Source organism: Antechinus flavipes, chromosome 2 (genome assembly GCF_016432865.1).
Source record: "Antechinus flavipes isolate AdamAnt ecotype Samford, QLD, Australia chromosome 2, AdamAnt_v2, whole genome shotgun sequence".
NCBI lineage: Eukaryota > Metazoa > Chordata > Mammalia > Dasyuromorphia > Dasyuridae > Antechinus > Antechinus flavipes.
The window spans coordinates 276,683,198-276,699,062 of NC_067399.1; the positions used below are offsets into that span (position 1 = coordinate 276,683,198).

General features: G+C 37.2%; 1 protein-coding gene across 3 annotated transcripts in view; it reads left to right on the forward strand.

Moving 5' to 3' along the window:
• TUBGCP4 (tubulin gamma complex associated protein 4) overlaps nt 1-15,865 on the forward strand; it is a 37,175-nt gene that overhangs the window by 4,989 nt on the left and 16,321 nt on the right. For 2 of the 3 annotated variants that reach the window (XM_051977186.1, XM_051977187.1), the window contains exons 2-14: nt 1,005-1,133; nt 2,493-2,615; nt 3,237-3,290; nt 3,765-3,821; nt 6,837-6,916; nt 9,042-9,243; nt 10,120-10,285; nt 10,602-10,726; nt 11,375-11,425; nt 12,544-12,649; nt 13,053-13,160; nt 13,679-13,817; nt 15,361-15,538. In XM_051977186.1, coding sequence (XP_051833146.1) covers nt 1,005-1,133; nt 2,493-2,615; nt 3,237-3,290; nt 3,765-3,821; nt 6,837-6,916; nt 9,042-9,243; nt 10,120-10,285; nt 10,602-10,726; nt 11,375-11,425; nt 12,544-12,649; nt 13,053-13,160; nt 13,679-13,817; nt 15,361-15,538 — 1,518 coding nt within the window. The remainder of the gene's footprint in view (nt 1-1,004; nt 1,134-2,492; nt 2,616-3,236; nt 3,291-3,764; nt 3,822-6,836; nt 6,917-9,041; nt 9,244-10,119; nt 10,286-10,601; nt 10,727-11,374; nt 11,426-12,543; nt 12,650-13,052; nt 13,161-13,678; nt 13,818-15,360; nt 15,539-15,865) is intronic. The other variant, XM_051977188.1, reaches the window with a different exon arrangement.

Here is a 15,865-nt window from a genome sequence, read left to right on the forward strand (position 1 = left end):
CGTGCCTGGTCCAGAGGTGCTTAGAAAGTGATCGTTAAATTGACAAACAGCCCAGAGAAAGGTGTTGACATTGTTCTTCCTTTTCATTCTTGAATTTTTTGTGTTTAACCTGTGGTTTGGGTCGATTTTTTTTCACTAAACTTTTCAAGTTTTGCAACTTAGAAAGACAAGTCTTCTTTATAGACTTTCTCATCTTTTATAGTTTGTGAAGCTATAGGGTTTGAGAAGAGCACAATGCTTTTACTGTTTTTCTTGTAATTTATTCATAATATTATCTTACATTATCTCTTAATGAGAGTGGTTTTTTTTTTTTAAAGTTTTCATGAGTATCTGTTAGTGTGCTTCATATCCCCTGCAATAAGTAGTATAATACTGTGCACACAAAAGGTCCTTAATCAATGTTTAGTCAGTGCTTCAGTATTAGAGATGGGAAGGTAGAAGGGTTGAGGAAAGAAAAAGTAATTACTTGTTACTTAGCCTCCCTTACCCCTTTCAAAATTATGTCAATCCAATAAGCATAATGGTTTCAAAATGGGGAATGAGAAATTTTTTAGACCTAGACAATGCAGGAATTTTTTTACCTAACTGTGCATATTTATTACAAGGGTTTTCTTTTTCTTTTTCTTTTTTTTTAATGAGGGGGAAGAAGAGAAAGAAAATAAATGCTTGTTAATTGACAAATTACATTTTAAAAACAAACACATTATTTCTTTTTTAAATGATATTTACAGGAAACAAAAAAAATCAATTTTTTACAACTATAATGAATTTGTGTTAAAAAGTTTAGAAAGAAATCAGTAATATGGAAATAGTTATGTTTTATAGAACTCTTCTGAAAAACAAATTTCTGTCTCACAAAACAGAATGAGGAAATAAAAATAGGATCATAAAACTTTTGGAGAAAAATATCATATCATTATTGTAAAGCATTTGTAGTATCCTTGGGAAAGGAGCCAAATGAATCAGAGGCATCCCTGTTCCTAATGCTGTTACTTCTCTTGTAGGTGTCACAAGACTTTCCATTTCTCCATCCCAGTGAGACCAGTGTGCTGAATCGCCTTTGTCGCCTTGGCACAGACTATATCCGCTTTACAGAGTTCATTGAACAATATACAGGTCATGTGCAACAGCAGGTGGGTGGCTATTCCTTGGAAAATAAAAGTCCCTTGAGGACAGTGGTGATACTTTTTGCACATTTTGCAGAAGGCCTTTTCGATTCAGAATAGTGCCAAAGTATAAATGATAATAGTAACAATAATAGAATCACTGAATTTCTGAATGGAATCTTGGTGGCCATAATAACTATCAAATTCTTACTACCGATACTATTAATAAGTTAAAAATAAATGAAAATAAATTTGGCCTATCTTTACAGACTTCCAGCAGGGAATCATTTCTTCCTGAGGTAGCCCATTCCTTGCTTGGATAGGTCTGAGAGTTAGGAAGGTTTTTTCCTGACATTAAACATACATTTGCCTCTTTCTGATTTTAATTCATTGCTCCTACTTTTATCTCCTTGAGAGCAAGCAGAACCAGTTCATATGAATAATATAGAGTTATCTTTGGGATAGAATTCATCTAAGGTTATTTACAAGTGTATCTTGTTTTTTGAATTGTCTTTTCCTATAACTTTTGGGAGTTTTTGTTCCACAGTATAAGTGACTTAAGAATCAGCATTGTGTGATGGGAAAAGTGCTAGATGGGGATCTGGTTCTGTCACATGTTTCCTGTAAGAAAAGTAGAAAAAGTGACTGAATCTCTCTGGCCTCAGAAAAATATTTTACTTAGATGGGAATTATATTAGATAGGAGAAAGGGAAAAAAGGGAATTGGAGACTGGTTTTAAACTTAGGCTTCTAGTTGGGTTTTTATTATGATTAAAAATTTTTTTTTAAAATCTGGGTTATTCAAATATAGTAGTTCCTCAAGGAAGATTTTTTTATTTATTTTTTTTTTATTTTTTTATTTTTTTATCAGAAGAGGAATTCTTTCCTTTTTCTCTTTACATCGGGAGGCTTTTTCTTCATCTCTGAAGTAAGAAAGTTAGACTAGAAGAATTGTAAAGAGCCCTCGCCACTCTAAATCTATGATCCTATAATATTAATGGGCAAACTATTTCCTGCATTATTTTGTCAGTTTTTTCTTCTTGCGAAGGTACTAATTTGACAGTTATTCAAGCATCAACAATACAACTAATGATGACAATAATAACAAAAATAACAGCATGTGCATAACACTTAAGGTTTTTGTAAAATACTTTATAAATATAATCTTATTTGGTCCTTACAACAACTCTGGGAAGTAGGCATTATTTTTTTATTTCACAAATGAGAAAACTGAGGCAGACAGGATTTTTTACATATCAAGGATTTCACAACTAGGAAATATATTGATGTCATATTTTAACTAAGGACTTTGTGACACCAGGATCAGCACTTGATCTGAAAAATCTCAACAATATGGCTAATTTAACTTGACTTTGTTTAATTGCAGGATCACCATCAATCCCAGCCAGGCCAAAGTGGATTACATGGAATTTATTTGCGGGCCTTTTGCACAGGTCTGGACTCAATCCTGCAACCATATCGCCAAGCACTGCTTGACTTGGAACAAGAGGTGAGATAGAGAAGAAGAGAAATGAGAGACAGGGCTTCTAAATTGCTCACACCCCCCCTCTCACACTCCCGTACTCCCCCCCTTTCCTTTACTTCCTTGCCAAAACATCTCTTTGGAAATAAAATGCCCTCTGATACCCTCTTGAAACTGTCTCATGGTTTTCAGGGATGGAAAATGTCTTTAATAGGTAGGAACATTATATACTCTCTGCTGTTGCTCATATAATGATCAAGGAACTTCCTGTGTATATCAGAGTTTGTCAGGGTATTCTGTGAAAGTCTTGCCTTTAGTTGTTTGTTTTTTTGCTGAGGCAGTTGGGGTTAATTGGCTTGCCAAAGGTCACGCAGCTATGAAGTGTTAAGTGTTTGAGGTCAAATTTGAACTCAGTTCCTCCTTTCAGGGCTGGTGCTCTATTCACTGTGCCACCTAGCTGCCCCTTGCCTTTAGTTTTTAATGACCTTCGTCACTTTCCCAATTCCTATGTGAGAACCTAAAAGTACCCAAATTACCCTAAGGTCCATTCTTTCCCTCTCCCCAACTAATATCTTTATACCATAGCTTAGAAACTTTCTAAGATGATTTTTCTAATTATATATATATATATTTATATATATTTTGCAGTTCCTTGCTGACCCTCATCTTTCCATATCACATGTCAATTACTCCTTGGATCAGGTAATGCTTTATAGATAATGGAATAGCTTAGATTCTTTTAGTCAGTTTTTTATCAGTTTTTATCAGTTTTAATCAGTCATTTAGGCCATATTTGATTATTCTGATATTTTGAAGAACCCTCCTACTTCCAGATTCAGAATTGAGTCTAAAATTTTATATTTTATTTATTTAATTTGCTTAAGTATATCAGCATTATTTTATGAATTCTAAAGATAAATCATCTTAACATTTGGTAATAAAGTTGTACATACTGATGTTATATTACTTGTCTTTCTCTCTACTTTCCTTATTCTGCCTAGCACCTTAGAAGTTAAGATAGGCTTAGAACAGTAGATTCTTTTCTTGCCTCTTCTGAGTGGACCTCATGCCTTTATCTTCACTTAGAAATGCTATCATTTCCTGACCTTATGTTTATACTCCCGTTCTTACATTTGATTGTGTACTCTCTTAATTAGCTTTTGCTTTGTTTTGTAGTTCCAGCTTCTTTTTCCCTCAGTAATGGTTGTTGTTGAACAGATTAAGAGTCAAAAGGTGAGTACTTCTTTGTTCTGGTTAATAATATATTCATTGTGCTTAGTGATTTGCACTAATTATATTTCTTTTTTTTTTTAAAACAAGGTAGAAATATATGTTAAATCCAAAATATGCATACATATTTATACAATTATCTTGTTGTATAAGAAAAATCAAATCAAACTGGAAAAAATGAGAAAGAAAATAAAATGCAACCAAACAACAATAGAAAGAGTAAAAATGTTATGTTGTGAAACATACTTATTTCTCACAATCTTCTCTCTAAGTGTATCTGGCTTTCTTCATCACAATATCATTGGAACTGATCTGAATCATCTTGTTGTTGAAGATAGCGCCATCCATCAGAATTGATCATCGTATAATCTTGTTGTTACCATGACAAATGATGTCCTGGTTTTGCTCATTTCACTTAGCATCAGTTTATATAAGTCAGAACCCAGTTTTAATTCAAGGTCATCTGTTATCCAAACACAATGATTTTTCTTGTGCCTCACCAGATAAATATCACCCAGAATGTGTCCTGATCACAGTAGAATCAGACCACATATAGATAAAAGATCATGAATCTATTGAAGAATACAGATAGCCAACATGCAATTGTTTAGTGACTTTGAATTCATTCTCACAAGGCTTACTCATTTGTGGAATACTATGAATCCTTTTTGATTGTCTTCTTTTTTGTATTATTGTTATTTATATGCATAGATTTTGTCTACTAGATGATATCTTTTAGAACAGGTGCAATGCCGTCTTCATTTTTGTTTCCCTATCCTAGTACTATGCTTCATATAAAGCAGGCTCTTTTTGCATGCCCATCATATTGACTTGACTAATAAGTCAAATATCATTGTTTCTCTCTCTCTCTCTCTCTCTCTCTCTCTCTCTCTCTCTCTCTCTCTCTCTTTTTTAAAATAACTTTTTATTGATAGAACCCATGCCAGGGTAATTTTTTACAGCATTATTCCTTGCACTCACTTCTGTTCCGATTTTTCCCCTCCCTCCCTCCACCCCCTCCCCCAGATAGCAAGCAGTCCTTTACATGTTGAATAGGTTACAGTATATCCTAGATCCAATATATGTGTGCAGAACCGAACAGTTTTCCTGTTGCACAGGGATAATTGAATTCAGAAGGTATAAATAACCCGGGAAGAAAAACAAACATGCAAGCAGTTTATATTCATTTCCCAGTGTTCTTTCTTTGGGTGTAGCTGCTTCTGTCCATCCTTGATCAATTGAAACTGAATTAGCTCTCTTTAACAAAGAGATCCACTTCTATCAGAATACATCCTCAAACAGTATCATTGTTGAGGTATATAATGATCTCCTGGTTCTGCTCATTTCACTTAGCATCAGTTCATGTAAGTCTCGCCAGTCCTCTCTGTATTCATCCTGCTGATCATTCCTTACAGAACAATAATATTCCATAACGTTCATATACCACAATTTACTCAACCATTCTCTAATTGATGGCATCCATTCATTTTCCAGCTTCTAGCCACTACAAACAGGGCTGCCACAAACATTTTGGCACATACAGGTCCCTTTCCCTTCTTTAGTATGTCTTTGGGGTATAAGCCCAGTAGTAACACTGCTGGATCAAAGGGTATGCACAGTTTGATAACTTTTTGAGCATAATTCCAGATTGCTCTCCAGAATGGCTGGATGTGTTCACAATTCCACCAACAATGCATCAGTATCCCTGTTTTCCCACATCCCCTCCAACATTCCGCATTATCTTGCCCTGTCACTCTAGCCAATCTGATAGGTGTATAGTGGTATCTCAGAGTTGTCTTAATTTGCATTTCTCTGATTAATAATGATTTGGAGCATATTTTCATATGTCTGTAAATAGTTTGAATTTCTTCATGCGAGAATTGTCTGTTCATATACTTTGACCATTTATCAGTTGGAGAATGATTTGATTTCTTATAAATTAGAATCAATTCTCTATATATTTTGGAAATGAGGCCTTTATCAGAACCTTTGATTGTAAAAATGTTTTCCCAGTTTATTGTTTCCCTTCTAATCTTGTCTGCATTTGTTTTGTTTGTACAAAAACTTTTCAATTTGATATAATCAAAATTTTCTATTTTGTGGTCAATAATGATCTCTAGTTCTTCTTTGGTCATAAATTCCTCCCTCTTCCACTGGTCTGCGAGGTAAACTATCCTATGCTCTTCCAATTTATTTATAATCTCATTCTTTATGCCTAGATCATGAACTTATTTTGACCTTATCTTGGTGTACGGTGTTAAGTGTGGGTCAATGCCTTGCACTAATTATAATTCTTTAAACTGTTGTGTTTGAGGAATTTGTGAAATTAGACCTGAGAAGGAGAGGCAAAATACATGTTTATCATTTATGAAAGCAGGAAACTTTTTCCTTAAAATCATATTTCACTATTAAGAAATCACTGTGCCTAAGCCATTACCCTATTTTGTTTGCTAAATGTACTTTTTACTTATGATGTCACTATTATATATTCTCATGGAAAAATTTATTTCAAGTATTCTAAGAGACTGCTGGCAGTTTGGGTGTGAGCTAGTAAATTTGAAACTGTAAACACTGAGTAGCTTACCTGATGAAGTTGTATTAGAAAAAATACCCTCTGGTTGTCTGATTTAAATAAGTATTTTTCTCATGAATTGAACAATCAGTTACAGGAAGCAATCTTGAAAGTAGCATAATTTTTACAAATTTATTTACAGTATTTTAAAAAATCTGCAGTGAGCCAATTGGCTCATTCCTGTTCTCTTTGTCTTCCTTATCTATCCACTCCTATCCCAAAAATATTTAATGAAGCTTTTGCAAAAGTCAATGTTGAGGTATGAGAGGATTGTAAAGGTAAGAAGAGGCCAACTTATAAGCCAGACAGGATTTTATATTTAATTGTGATCATAGGAGGGAGTCCCTGGAATTGAATGAATAGGGTTCACCTGGACCAATCACAATATAAAACATAGACACTATTAAAATAGAATATAGTTTTTACAACTTTTATTTTTTCCTCAGATTCATGGCTGTCAGATCTTGGAAACAGTCTACAAGTATAGCTGTGGAGGTCTGCCTCCTGTACGCAGTGCATTAGAAAAGTAAGTCACAAAAACTTAAAGATGATTTATCTTTAGAATTCATAAAATAATCAATTATGAGAACTTCAGGATCTGGTGAGGATGTGATGGGAAATGCAGTACATTCTACCAGAAAAACTTAGGATTGACACAGTTTGTGAAGAACATTTTATTTGCCTAAGACTTTTCCAAATTGTGTAAGATTTCTCCAAAATGACCAGTAATAAAAGGGACAGAAAAGCCAACACTGAACAGATGGGTCTACGTGACTCACATAAGAGAGGCCAGAATGCCAGCCAATAAAGAAAACTCCAGGATGGTAATCTGTGAAGGAGAGTGAAGTAGCCTGGATAGCATTAAGGTCCCTCTAATTTTTAGATTCCCTCATCCTCAGGGAGTCACCATTATATATGCTGAGTTTTGCTTGCCTATATTTGAATAAATCACTACTATTTTCAGTCAGTAAGTCAGTAGGCATTTTATTAAATGTTTACTATTTATCAGACTCTTTGCTAAGTCTAAGAATACAAAGAAAGGCAAAAATACAGTCCCTACTGTCAAGGATCTCACTTTTATAGTGGGAGAAACAACTTTTAAACAACTATACACACACATATAATATACTATATATATAGCGAAGAAGGAAGGTAATCTTAGAAGGAAGATACTGGTAATGTGGAGGGACCAGGAAAGGCCTCCAGCCAAAGGTGGGTTTTGAGCCAAGTCCTGAAGTAAGCCAAGGAAGCTACTATGTGGAGGGAAGAAGGGAAAACCTCCCAGGCCCTGGGACAGCCAATAATGAGGTATAGAGTCAGAAAAGGGGTGTCAAGAAGGCAAGAGCTTCTGGATTGTAAAGTACATGAAGAGACTGGAAAGGTAGGAAGAAGCTGGGCTGTCAGGGGCTTCAAATGCTAGAGAAAATTTTATATTTGATCCTGAAGGTGATAGGGAGCCAACTTCTTTTGCCCATTTTATCTTGCCCTCTTTAAAACTTGAAATTAAGCTTCTCCGGGACTGGCGAGACTTACATGAACTGATGCTAAGTGAAATGAGCAGAACCAGGAGATCATTATACACTTCAACAACGATATTGTATGAGGACATATTTTGATGGAAGTGGATTTCTTTGACAAAGAGACCTAACTGAGTTTCAATTGATAAATGACGGACAGAAGCAGCTACACCCAAAGAAAGAACACTGGGAAACGAATGTGAACTATCTGCATTTTTGTTTTTCTTCCTGGGTTATTTATACCTTCTGAATCCAATTCTCCCTGTGCAACAAGAGAACTGTTCGGTTCTGCAAACATATATTGTATCTAGGATATACTGCAACATATCCAACATATATAGGACTGTTTGCCATCTAGGGGAGGGGGTGGAGGGAGGGAGGGGAAAAATCGGAACAGAAACGAGTGCAAGGGATAATGTTATAAAAAAATTACCCTGGCATGGATTCTGTCAATATAAAGTAATTATTAAATAAAAATTAAAAAAAAAAAAAGAAAAAAGAAATTAAGCTTCTCCAGTGGGTGCAAGATTGGATTATATGATCCCCATGTTTCCTTCTAATTCTAACATTTGGTTATTGAACAAGAAAGCCTTAGACATGCTTCATATAGTTCTACAAAAGGTGTTTGATCTTCTGTTTCCATGTATATTTGTATTGCTACATTTCTAATGTCATTCCTCCCTTATCAAATCCATTCCCTTCCTTCTTGGTAAAGCAAGAGAAAATAAGGGAACAGCTTTTGCTAGCAAAGAAGTAGCTTTTCTAACCTCATTTCACTTCATTTTAGCAGGATTTTCTGGTCTTAAACTCTTACAGAGGGTGAGGGAAAGTCACATGAAAAACTTCTTTTCTAAAAGAAGCTGTCAGAGTAACTGAAAAATATCTTAAATTTTAATATGTGAGCTTTACTTCTAAGAAATTTAATGACTGTGAGTAAATTCAAAAAGATAGGAATAAAAATGGAATCATTATCTTTATCATAATGGACAATTTTCCTTCTGACTCACCATATTCTTATTCAGATCTTAGCCAGTACCCTCTATTCATATACTAGAATGGCCTTTATTTGGGAGTTTGAACACTCAGTGCAGAGACTTTTATGGCATTGATTTTTCTTTCCCTTTCTCCATTCAGAATTTTGGCTGTGTGCCATGGGGTCATGTACAAACAGCTTTCTGCCTGGATGCTACATGGCCTGCTCTTGGACCAACACGAAGAGTTCTTTATTAAACAGGGTCCATCTTCTGGTCTTGTCTCCACTCAGTTGGAAGAGGAAGAAGAGGACCTGGGTATTGGAGGCCTGACTGGGAAGCAATTACGAGAACTTCAGGATCTGGTGAGGGTTCGATGGGGAGTGCAGTACATTCTACCAGAAATTGTCCTTTACCCTCTCAATGAGCTTCTACCGGACCTGGCACTCTGCTGCAATCTGGGCCACTTACCTAACCTGTCCATTCCAACATTTGGCTTTGCCTGAATGAGGTTTGCAGGTTATTTGGAATAAGCATTGACTCTACCATCCCTTGAGAGCCTGGGTGCAAACCCCCACTTCCCTTGCTGTTTTGTTTAGGGCCAGTCCTTTAATCTTCCTGAGGCCTATTTTCCTCATCTATAAAATGAGGTTGGACTTTTCAGGTCCCTTCCAGCTCAAGATCTATGAACCTGATAATCCATTAGAATGAATAGCTGTAAAGCCGTCATCATGCCATATTGGTACATATGAAGAAGTGGGTAGATAGCATCTTTGAATTCCTTAACCTATGTCTCCTTGGCAGCTTTTAGATTAGGGATTCATAAAACCCTATATAGAAGCCAGTGTATTATATAAGAATTGTAAATTCTCAAAACTGAGGTTAATAGGATTTTAGGATTTTTTAAAAAGACTTTAATGTCTTAATGAAGAAACTAAGGCTCACAGTAGTTAATTTGCTAGAGAGCCCTATACCTAGTTAATAGCATTGCTAGGATTAGAACATCCACATGTTGTAACTCTCCTGTCTGCTGCTCTTTCCTCTAAGCTAGACTATTTTTTTTTTACAAGTGTACAACTGTACACCTGGTGATTTAGGGCAAGTGTGGGGTTGTACATTCCTGGGTATAAAGTTCCTATTGGCCAAATATATTAATCGAAGAATATAATGGATAGAGATAAATAGATAAACAATTCCTGTGTCCTTTCTTGTTTCCTTTCTAACTCCATCTTCTTGCCTAGCGACTGATTGAGGAAGAGAATATGCTTGCTCCTTCTCTGAAGCAGTTTTCCCTTCGAGTGGAGATACTTCCTTCCTATATTCCAGTGAGGGTCGCTGAAAAAATCCTGTTTGTAGGAGAGTCTGTGCAGATGTTTGAGAATCAGAATGTCAATCTGACCAGAAAAGGTAAGAAGTCCTGCCCTGATGTCTCATTCCCAAGAGCTGGTCAAAAGCAGATCTTATTGTCTAGTGCCTCATGGGCAAAGGCAGTGATCAGTGTAGCACATCATATTCTGAAATAAATAACCAAGAGGGTGTCATGATGCTTCTTGCCAGTAATCAAAGCATATGAAGTGGCACCAGTGGTTAAGAGCAAAAGTTATTGTCCTGTGTTTGCTAGACCCTGAGTAGTTAGATTCTCTATAATAGCAAATGAAAGAATGAAATCATTTTTGATAGCATAGCTCCAAGGGTCTTTCCTCCTACTATCCATGATACACAGGATCTATTTTAAAGAATCAAGAAGATACCTTTGCTGCAGAGCTGCATCGCCTCAAGCAGCAACCTCTTTTCAGCCTTGTGGATTTTGAACTGGTGGTGGACCGGATACGCAGCACTGTTGCTGAGGTTTGCCTTTTAAGTATCTGATCCAGTAGATGTTTTTGAGGGGGTGGACTGGCCTGGCAGGATAGAAAATGGAGCACAGCAGCTGTTTCTTGTAGCTGGCATTGGAGACCAGGATGAAGGAATGATTTCTCAGGCCAAATCTTTTTTCTATCTTTGGGTTGAATGAATGATCCAACATTAAGTATCCGTTCCACTTGTCCAGCTCAGTCTCTTGAGGGACAAGACATGGAATGTTTTGCTGCCTGCAAAATGACAGAGACACAATTGGCTTAGCCTCTTATGTCACAAAATTTTCTTTAGTTGAAAAAAAAAAATAAGGTCTTTGTTTGATTTGAACTGTTAAGCATTTTGTATATGTATTTCTGCTCCACAGTAACTTTTGATCAAATTTGGTATGCCACTGAAGAATTTTTTTAAAAAAAAGGAAGGGGGGGGAGGGCTAAGCTAGTGCTCGTTTTATCTTTCCTGTTGCTAGCATGTAGAAAGTCTAGTATCAGTTTTCAGAAGTTTTTTATAGACAATTTTTTGTAATGATCAAAAGAATAGTATCTCTTTGCGAGTCACTTATTGGAACATAAAGTAACTTTTGATAATCTTCTTTTCATAATGGTGTTTTAAAATGAGATTTCACTCATCTTGTTTCCTTAGCATCTGTGGAAGCTCATGGTAGAAGAGTCAGATTTACTGGGCCAACTAAAGGTAATAGTTTCATTTATTTTCCTTTACAAATAATATGTAGCTAACAGGAAATTACTTTGCCTTCCCGTACTCTCCTGACTTTGGGAAGCAAACCTATCCCCCTGGATTCATATGATGACCTTGTATCTCTTTCCCAAAGTAGCCCATTTCTGGATGTCAGTCTGAAGAAACAATATCTTCTAGCATTTGCTTCTGTAAATACAAACACGATTGCACAAATATATTATAGCACAAAGAGATGAATGCAAGTTTTTTTACAGTTTGATCCTTTGTGTTGCCACTGAATAAATGGTACCAAACACACTGTAATCTTGTTGGATTGATAGCATCACTAAAATTTCAATTGCTGATGTGCCTGTTTCGAATGGCAGAATCTTACATATGTATGTTGGAGGTAGGAGGGAAGTGGCCTAGTGTTTACTGGTATGAAAAAAATATTCTGTCAGGGCAGATGGGTACCTTCTCTGCAACTTTGTATCTTAGAAAATTTATCTGGAGTCAGTGAGAGATTGAGAGACTTGCCTAGGATCACATAGCCAGGATGTTTCAAAAAGGGATTTGGACCTAAACCTTCTCAACTCTGATGTTGGCTCTTTATATGCTGAACCACACTGCCTCCTCAGATCAGTGTGTTAATTGTATCCAAATTAAGGAGACAGCTCTATGTTTCTTCCAGTTTAAAGGCCTTACTACAATCTGGAAACCTACTGTGCCAGCATTATTTCAATACTACTTCCTTTCATGAGCTCTGTGTTCCACCCACCATGATTGCTAGCTGTTCTCAAAACCTTCATCTCCAGCTTCTTACTTCCCACATGAGCCATCCATCCATGTTTTTCACCGCTGCTTTTCAAGAGTCCTTGCCTTCTTCCTTCAAGGCTTCTTCATTTATCTGCTTTCTTTCATGCTTTCTGCCCCTAATTTATATTCAGTTTACTTACTTAGATATAAATTCACTCTTCCAAATAGACTATAAGCCACTGGACAGTAGGGATGGGCTGTGTTCCCATCTCCTTGGACAGTGCCTTACACATAATAAGAGCTTTAATTGAATTGCATCTCTTGGATAATGAGGAATAACTAGGCTTGTATGATTTTTGACTTGTATACTTGTAAAGATCATTAAAGATTTTTACCTTCTGGGACGAGGAGAACTATTCCAGGCCTTCATTGACACAGCCCAGCATATGTTAAAGACACCACCCACTGCAGTAACTGAGCATGGTAAGTATCCTTTGCCTTCTGAAATTACATATTCCTGGGATACCATTTACACTACATTGTTGAGTCTAGTCAACAGAAAAGTGGTTGACTGAGTTATAAAAGTGCCTTTCCATGAGAGAAAAGCCCAGTTCTCAGTTTCTTCACTGAGGAATCAAGAAGTAGTCTCCTTATCCTCTGTCCCTGCCTAGAGGCGTTAATCCAGAGCATCTGGTAACTCCCATCAGGCTACAGCTGTCCCATGGGACAAATAGCCACATAACCAATGAGCTCTGTGTGAAAAGGTTTGGTCTGGAGCTTAACGTCAGATAGTGTTTGTTTTTGACAATATTACAATTAGGCAGAGTTGGGTGCGAATAATATAGTCCATTGCTATTATTTGCTCCCTGTTCTTTCTCTTTGCCAGATGTTAATGTGGCCTTCCAGCAGTCTGCCCACAAGGTATTGTTAGATGATGACAACCTTCTCCCTCTGCTCCATTTGACAATTGAGTACCATGGAAAGGAACATAAAGGTATTAACTCCTTTTCTTTTTCCAGCCTATATCAATATTTTTCTTTTTCTTTCTTTCTTTCTTTTTTTTTTTTAATAGCCCTGCCTCCTTCTCTTAAGAGGACATGGTTTTCTTGGATCTTTATCTTAAAGTTATCTCCTTTTAACACTCAGATCCTCTAGTTCAATTTTTTGATTTTAAATATTAAGAACCAGCAATGCAGAGGGGTGCCCAGACCTGTGAGTGGCAGACCCAGGATTAGAATTCAGACTACTTCTTTGCCCATCCAAGCATTGTTTCCCTATACATGCTGTGTTTCTGTTAGATGAGTCAATTCTTGCCTTATTTAAAGGCCATAAAGTAATTGCCTGCATGTATGTATGTTGTTTGTTTCTTTGTCTTTTCCCGATATGTTTTCTTGTGCCTTAGACATCCTCCTATCTTTTCTCTCCTGTTGTTCATGTACATTCTTCTTTTAACAAAACACACTATCTTAATTAGGCTGAAGTTTCTGCATTTTCTCTTTTTTTTTGCCTTAGATGTCACTCAAGCACGAGAAGCACCTTCTCGAGACACCTCTCCCCGAGAAGCCCCTGCATCAGGCTGGGCAGCCTTGGGTCTTTCCTACAAAGTGCAGTGGCCTCTCCATATTCTCTTCACTCCTGCTGTCCTGGAGAAGTAGGTTTACAAGGCCTCTGTGAGCTCTTTACTAATAATCACTAACTCTGCATGTGTTCCAGGAAGGAGGTGATCTAGGCGAGGAAGACAGTGGTCCTCTGAGCAGGTGTTAGTAGTCTGCAGAGCCAGGAGATAGAATCTGGCCATCTCTATCCCATTATATTTAACAAACAGGTGCCTAACCTAAAACTTTTTCAAGAACTCCTGGAGAAAGAGTTCTTTTTGGATCAAAGCCCTTGGGAAAGTTGTATGGGTTAGTAGAAATAGTGCTCAACTTGGAAGCGCTGAACCTGATGGAGTCCTGACGGATCCACTGGCTACCTCTGTGATATTGTACAAGTCACTTACATTCCCTGGGCCTCAGTTTCCTCATCTGTTGAATGAGGGAGTTGGACTAAGTGATCTCCAAACTTGGGTCTTCTCATATAGCATGTTGCCTGTTTTTTAAATTGATTTGGGGGAAGCTGGAGACTTGTCTGGAGAGGAGATTCTTGGCCATTGACCAGCATAATCAGCTTGATGCTGGATATGTCCTTAACCCCTTGGAAGAAGGCGTGTTTAGAGATGGATTATTTTAAAATTTAAGGAAATTAGGTTTCTGATTTGTGTATGAAAACTCATGCTTAGAGGTGATGTAGGCCAATATCAATAGTCTTGTGACAGAGAGAGAGAGAGAGAGCCATCTGCACCCAGTACTGTGGGGACTGAGTGTGGATCACAACATAGCATTTTCACTCTTTTTGTTGTTGCTTGCTTGAATTTTCTTTTCTTTATCATTTTTTCCCTTTTTGGTCTGATTTTTCTTGTCTAACATGATAATTGTGAAAATATGTATAAAAGCATTGTACATGTTTAACCTATATTGGATTACTTGCTGTCTAGGGGAAAGGGTGGTGAGAAGGGAGGGCGAAAAAAAATTTGGAACACAAGGTTTTGCAAGAGTGAATGTTGAAAACTATCTTTGCATGTGTTTTGAAAATAAAAAGCTTTATAAAAAAAGAAAAGAAAACTCATGCCTGGATAAGATAATTCTGGCTCCCTTAGGAATCTACTCTTCTTCCAAGCTTACCCTGTCTTCATTGTGTGTTCTCTAGCATTCCTCCCACATCAGTAACTGTCATTAATTAGGGAGGAATAAGAAGTTTAATTACAATCTCTAGAATTAGAAGGGACCTGACAACTTACTTGGTATGGCCTCACTCCCAGGGCAGGAGTTCTTCCTCAGAAAGAGTAGATCAGCTGTTGTTTGGTACAGCTTGTCAAAGTAGAAGTAGAAGGGGCAGAGGCTGTTCTGGGTCTCTCCTGCTGGAGAAATGGGAAGTCCTGGGACAGACACATGCACTGAATTGAGCCTCAGGAAGGAGGAATATAATGACCTCACTTCCAGTAAAGAGAACCCAACTCTCGCTCTCCTCATCTCTTTTCTTTTTGGAAATGGGAAGGAAAGTGAGATGAAAGGATAGAATCAGGAATTTAACTCAGGGAAAAAGGCAGTAGCTAGGAATGGAAGATTTTAATATCGTGGTGGTTGTTTGGAACCTAGGTACAATGTTGTCTTCAAGTACTTACTCAGCGTGCGACGAGTGCAGGCAGAACTGCAGCACTGCTGGGCTCTCCAGATGCAGCGCAAGCATCTCAAGTCCAACCAGAGTGACGCTATTAAGTGGCGCCTGCGGAACCACATGGCCTTTTTGGTGGATAATCTTCAATATTATCTCCAGGTCTGTGCTGAAAGTTGAGTAGTAGATGAGTGGGGGGTGGTGAAGTAAGGGCAGGAGAAAGAATTTGAAGAGACCTGTGTGAAATACTCATAAGAGAAAAAATGGGCTATGTCATTGGGCATGGTTTTGAGGATTATTTTGCAGGGGAATGATTTTGATGAGGCATAAAGACCTTCACAAGCACTAAGGATCTCATGTGAGCACACAACTAAAGCATTTGATAAGGTCTTATGGATGTGACAGTATTGGTAGCACATTAAAATATCACTCTACTCTGTTGTGGCAGGAAGCTGACTCTGAATTTTTTGAAGGCTATATCAATAAAGT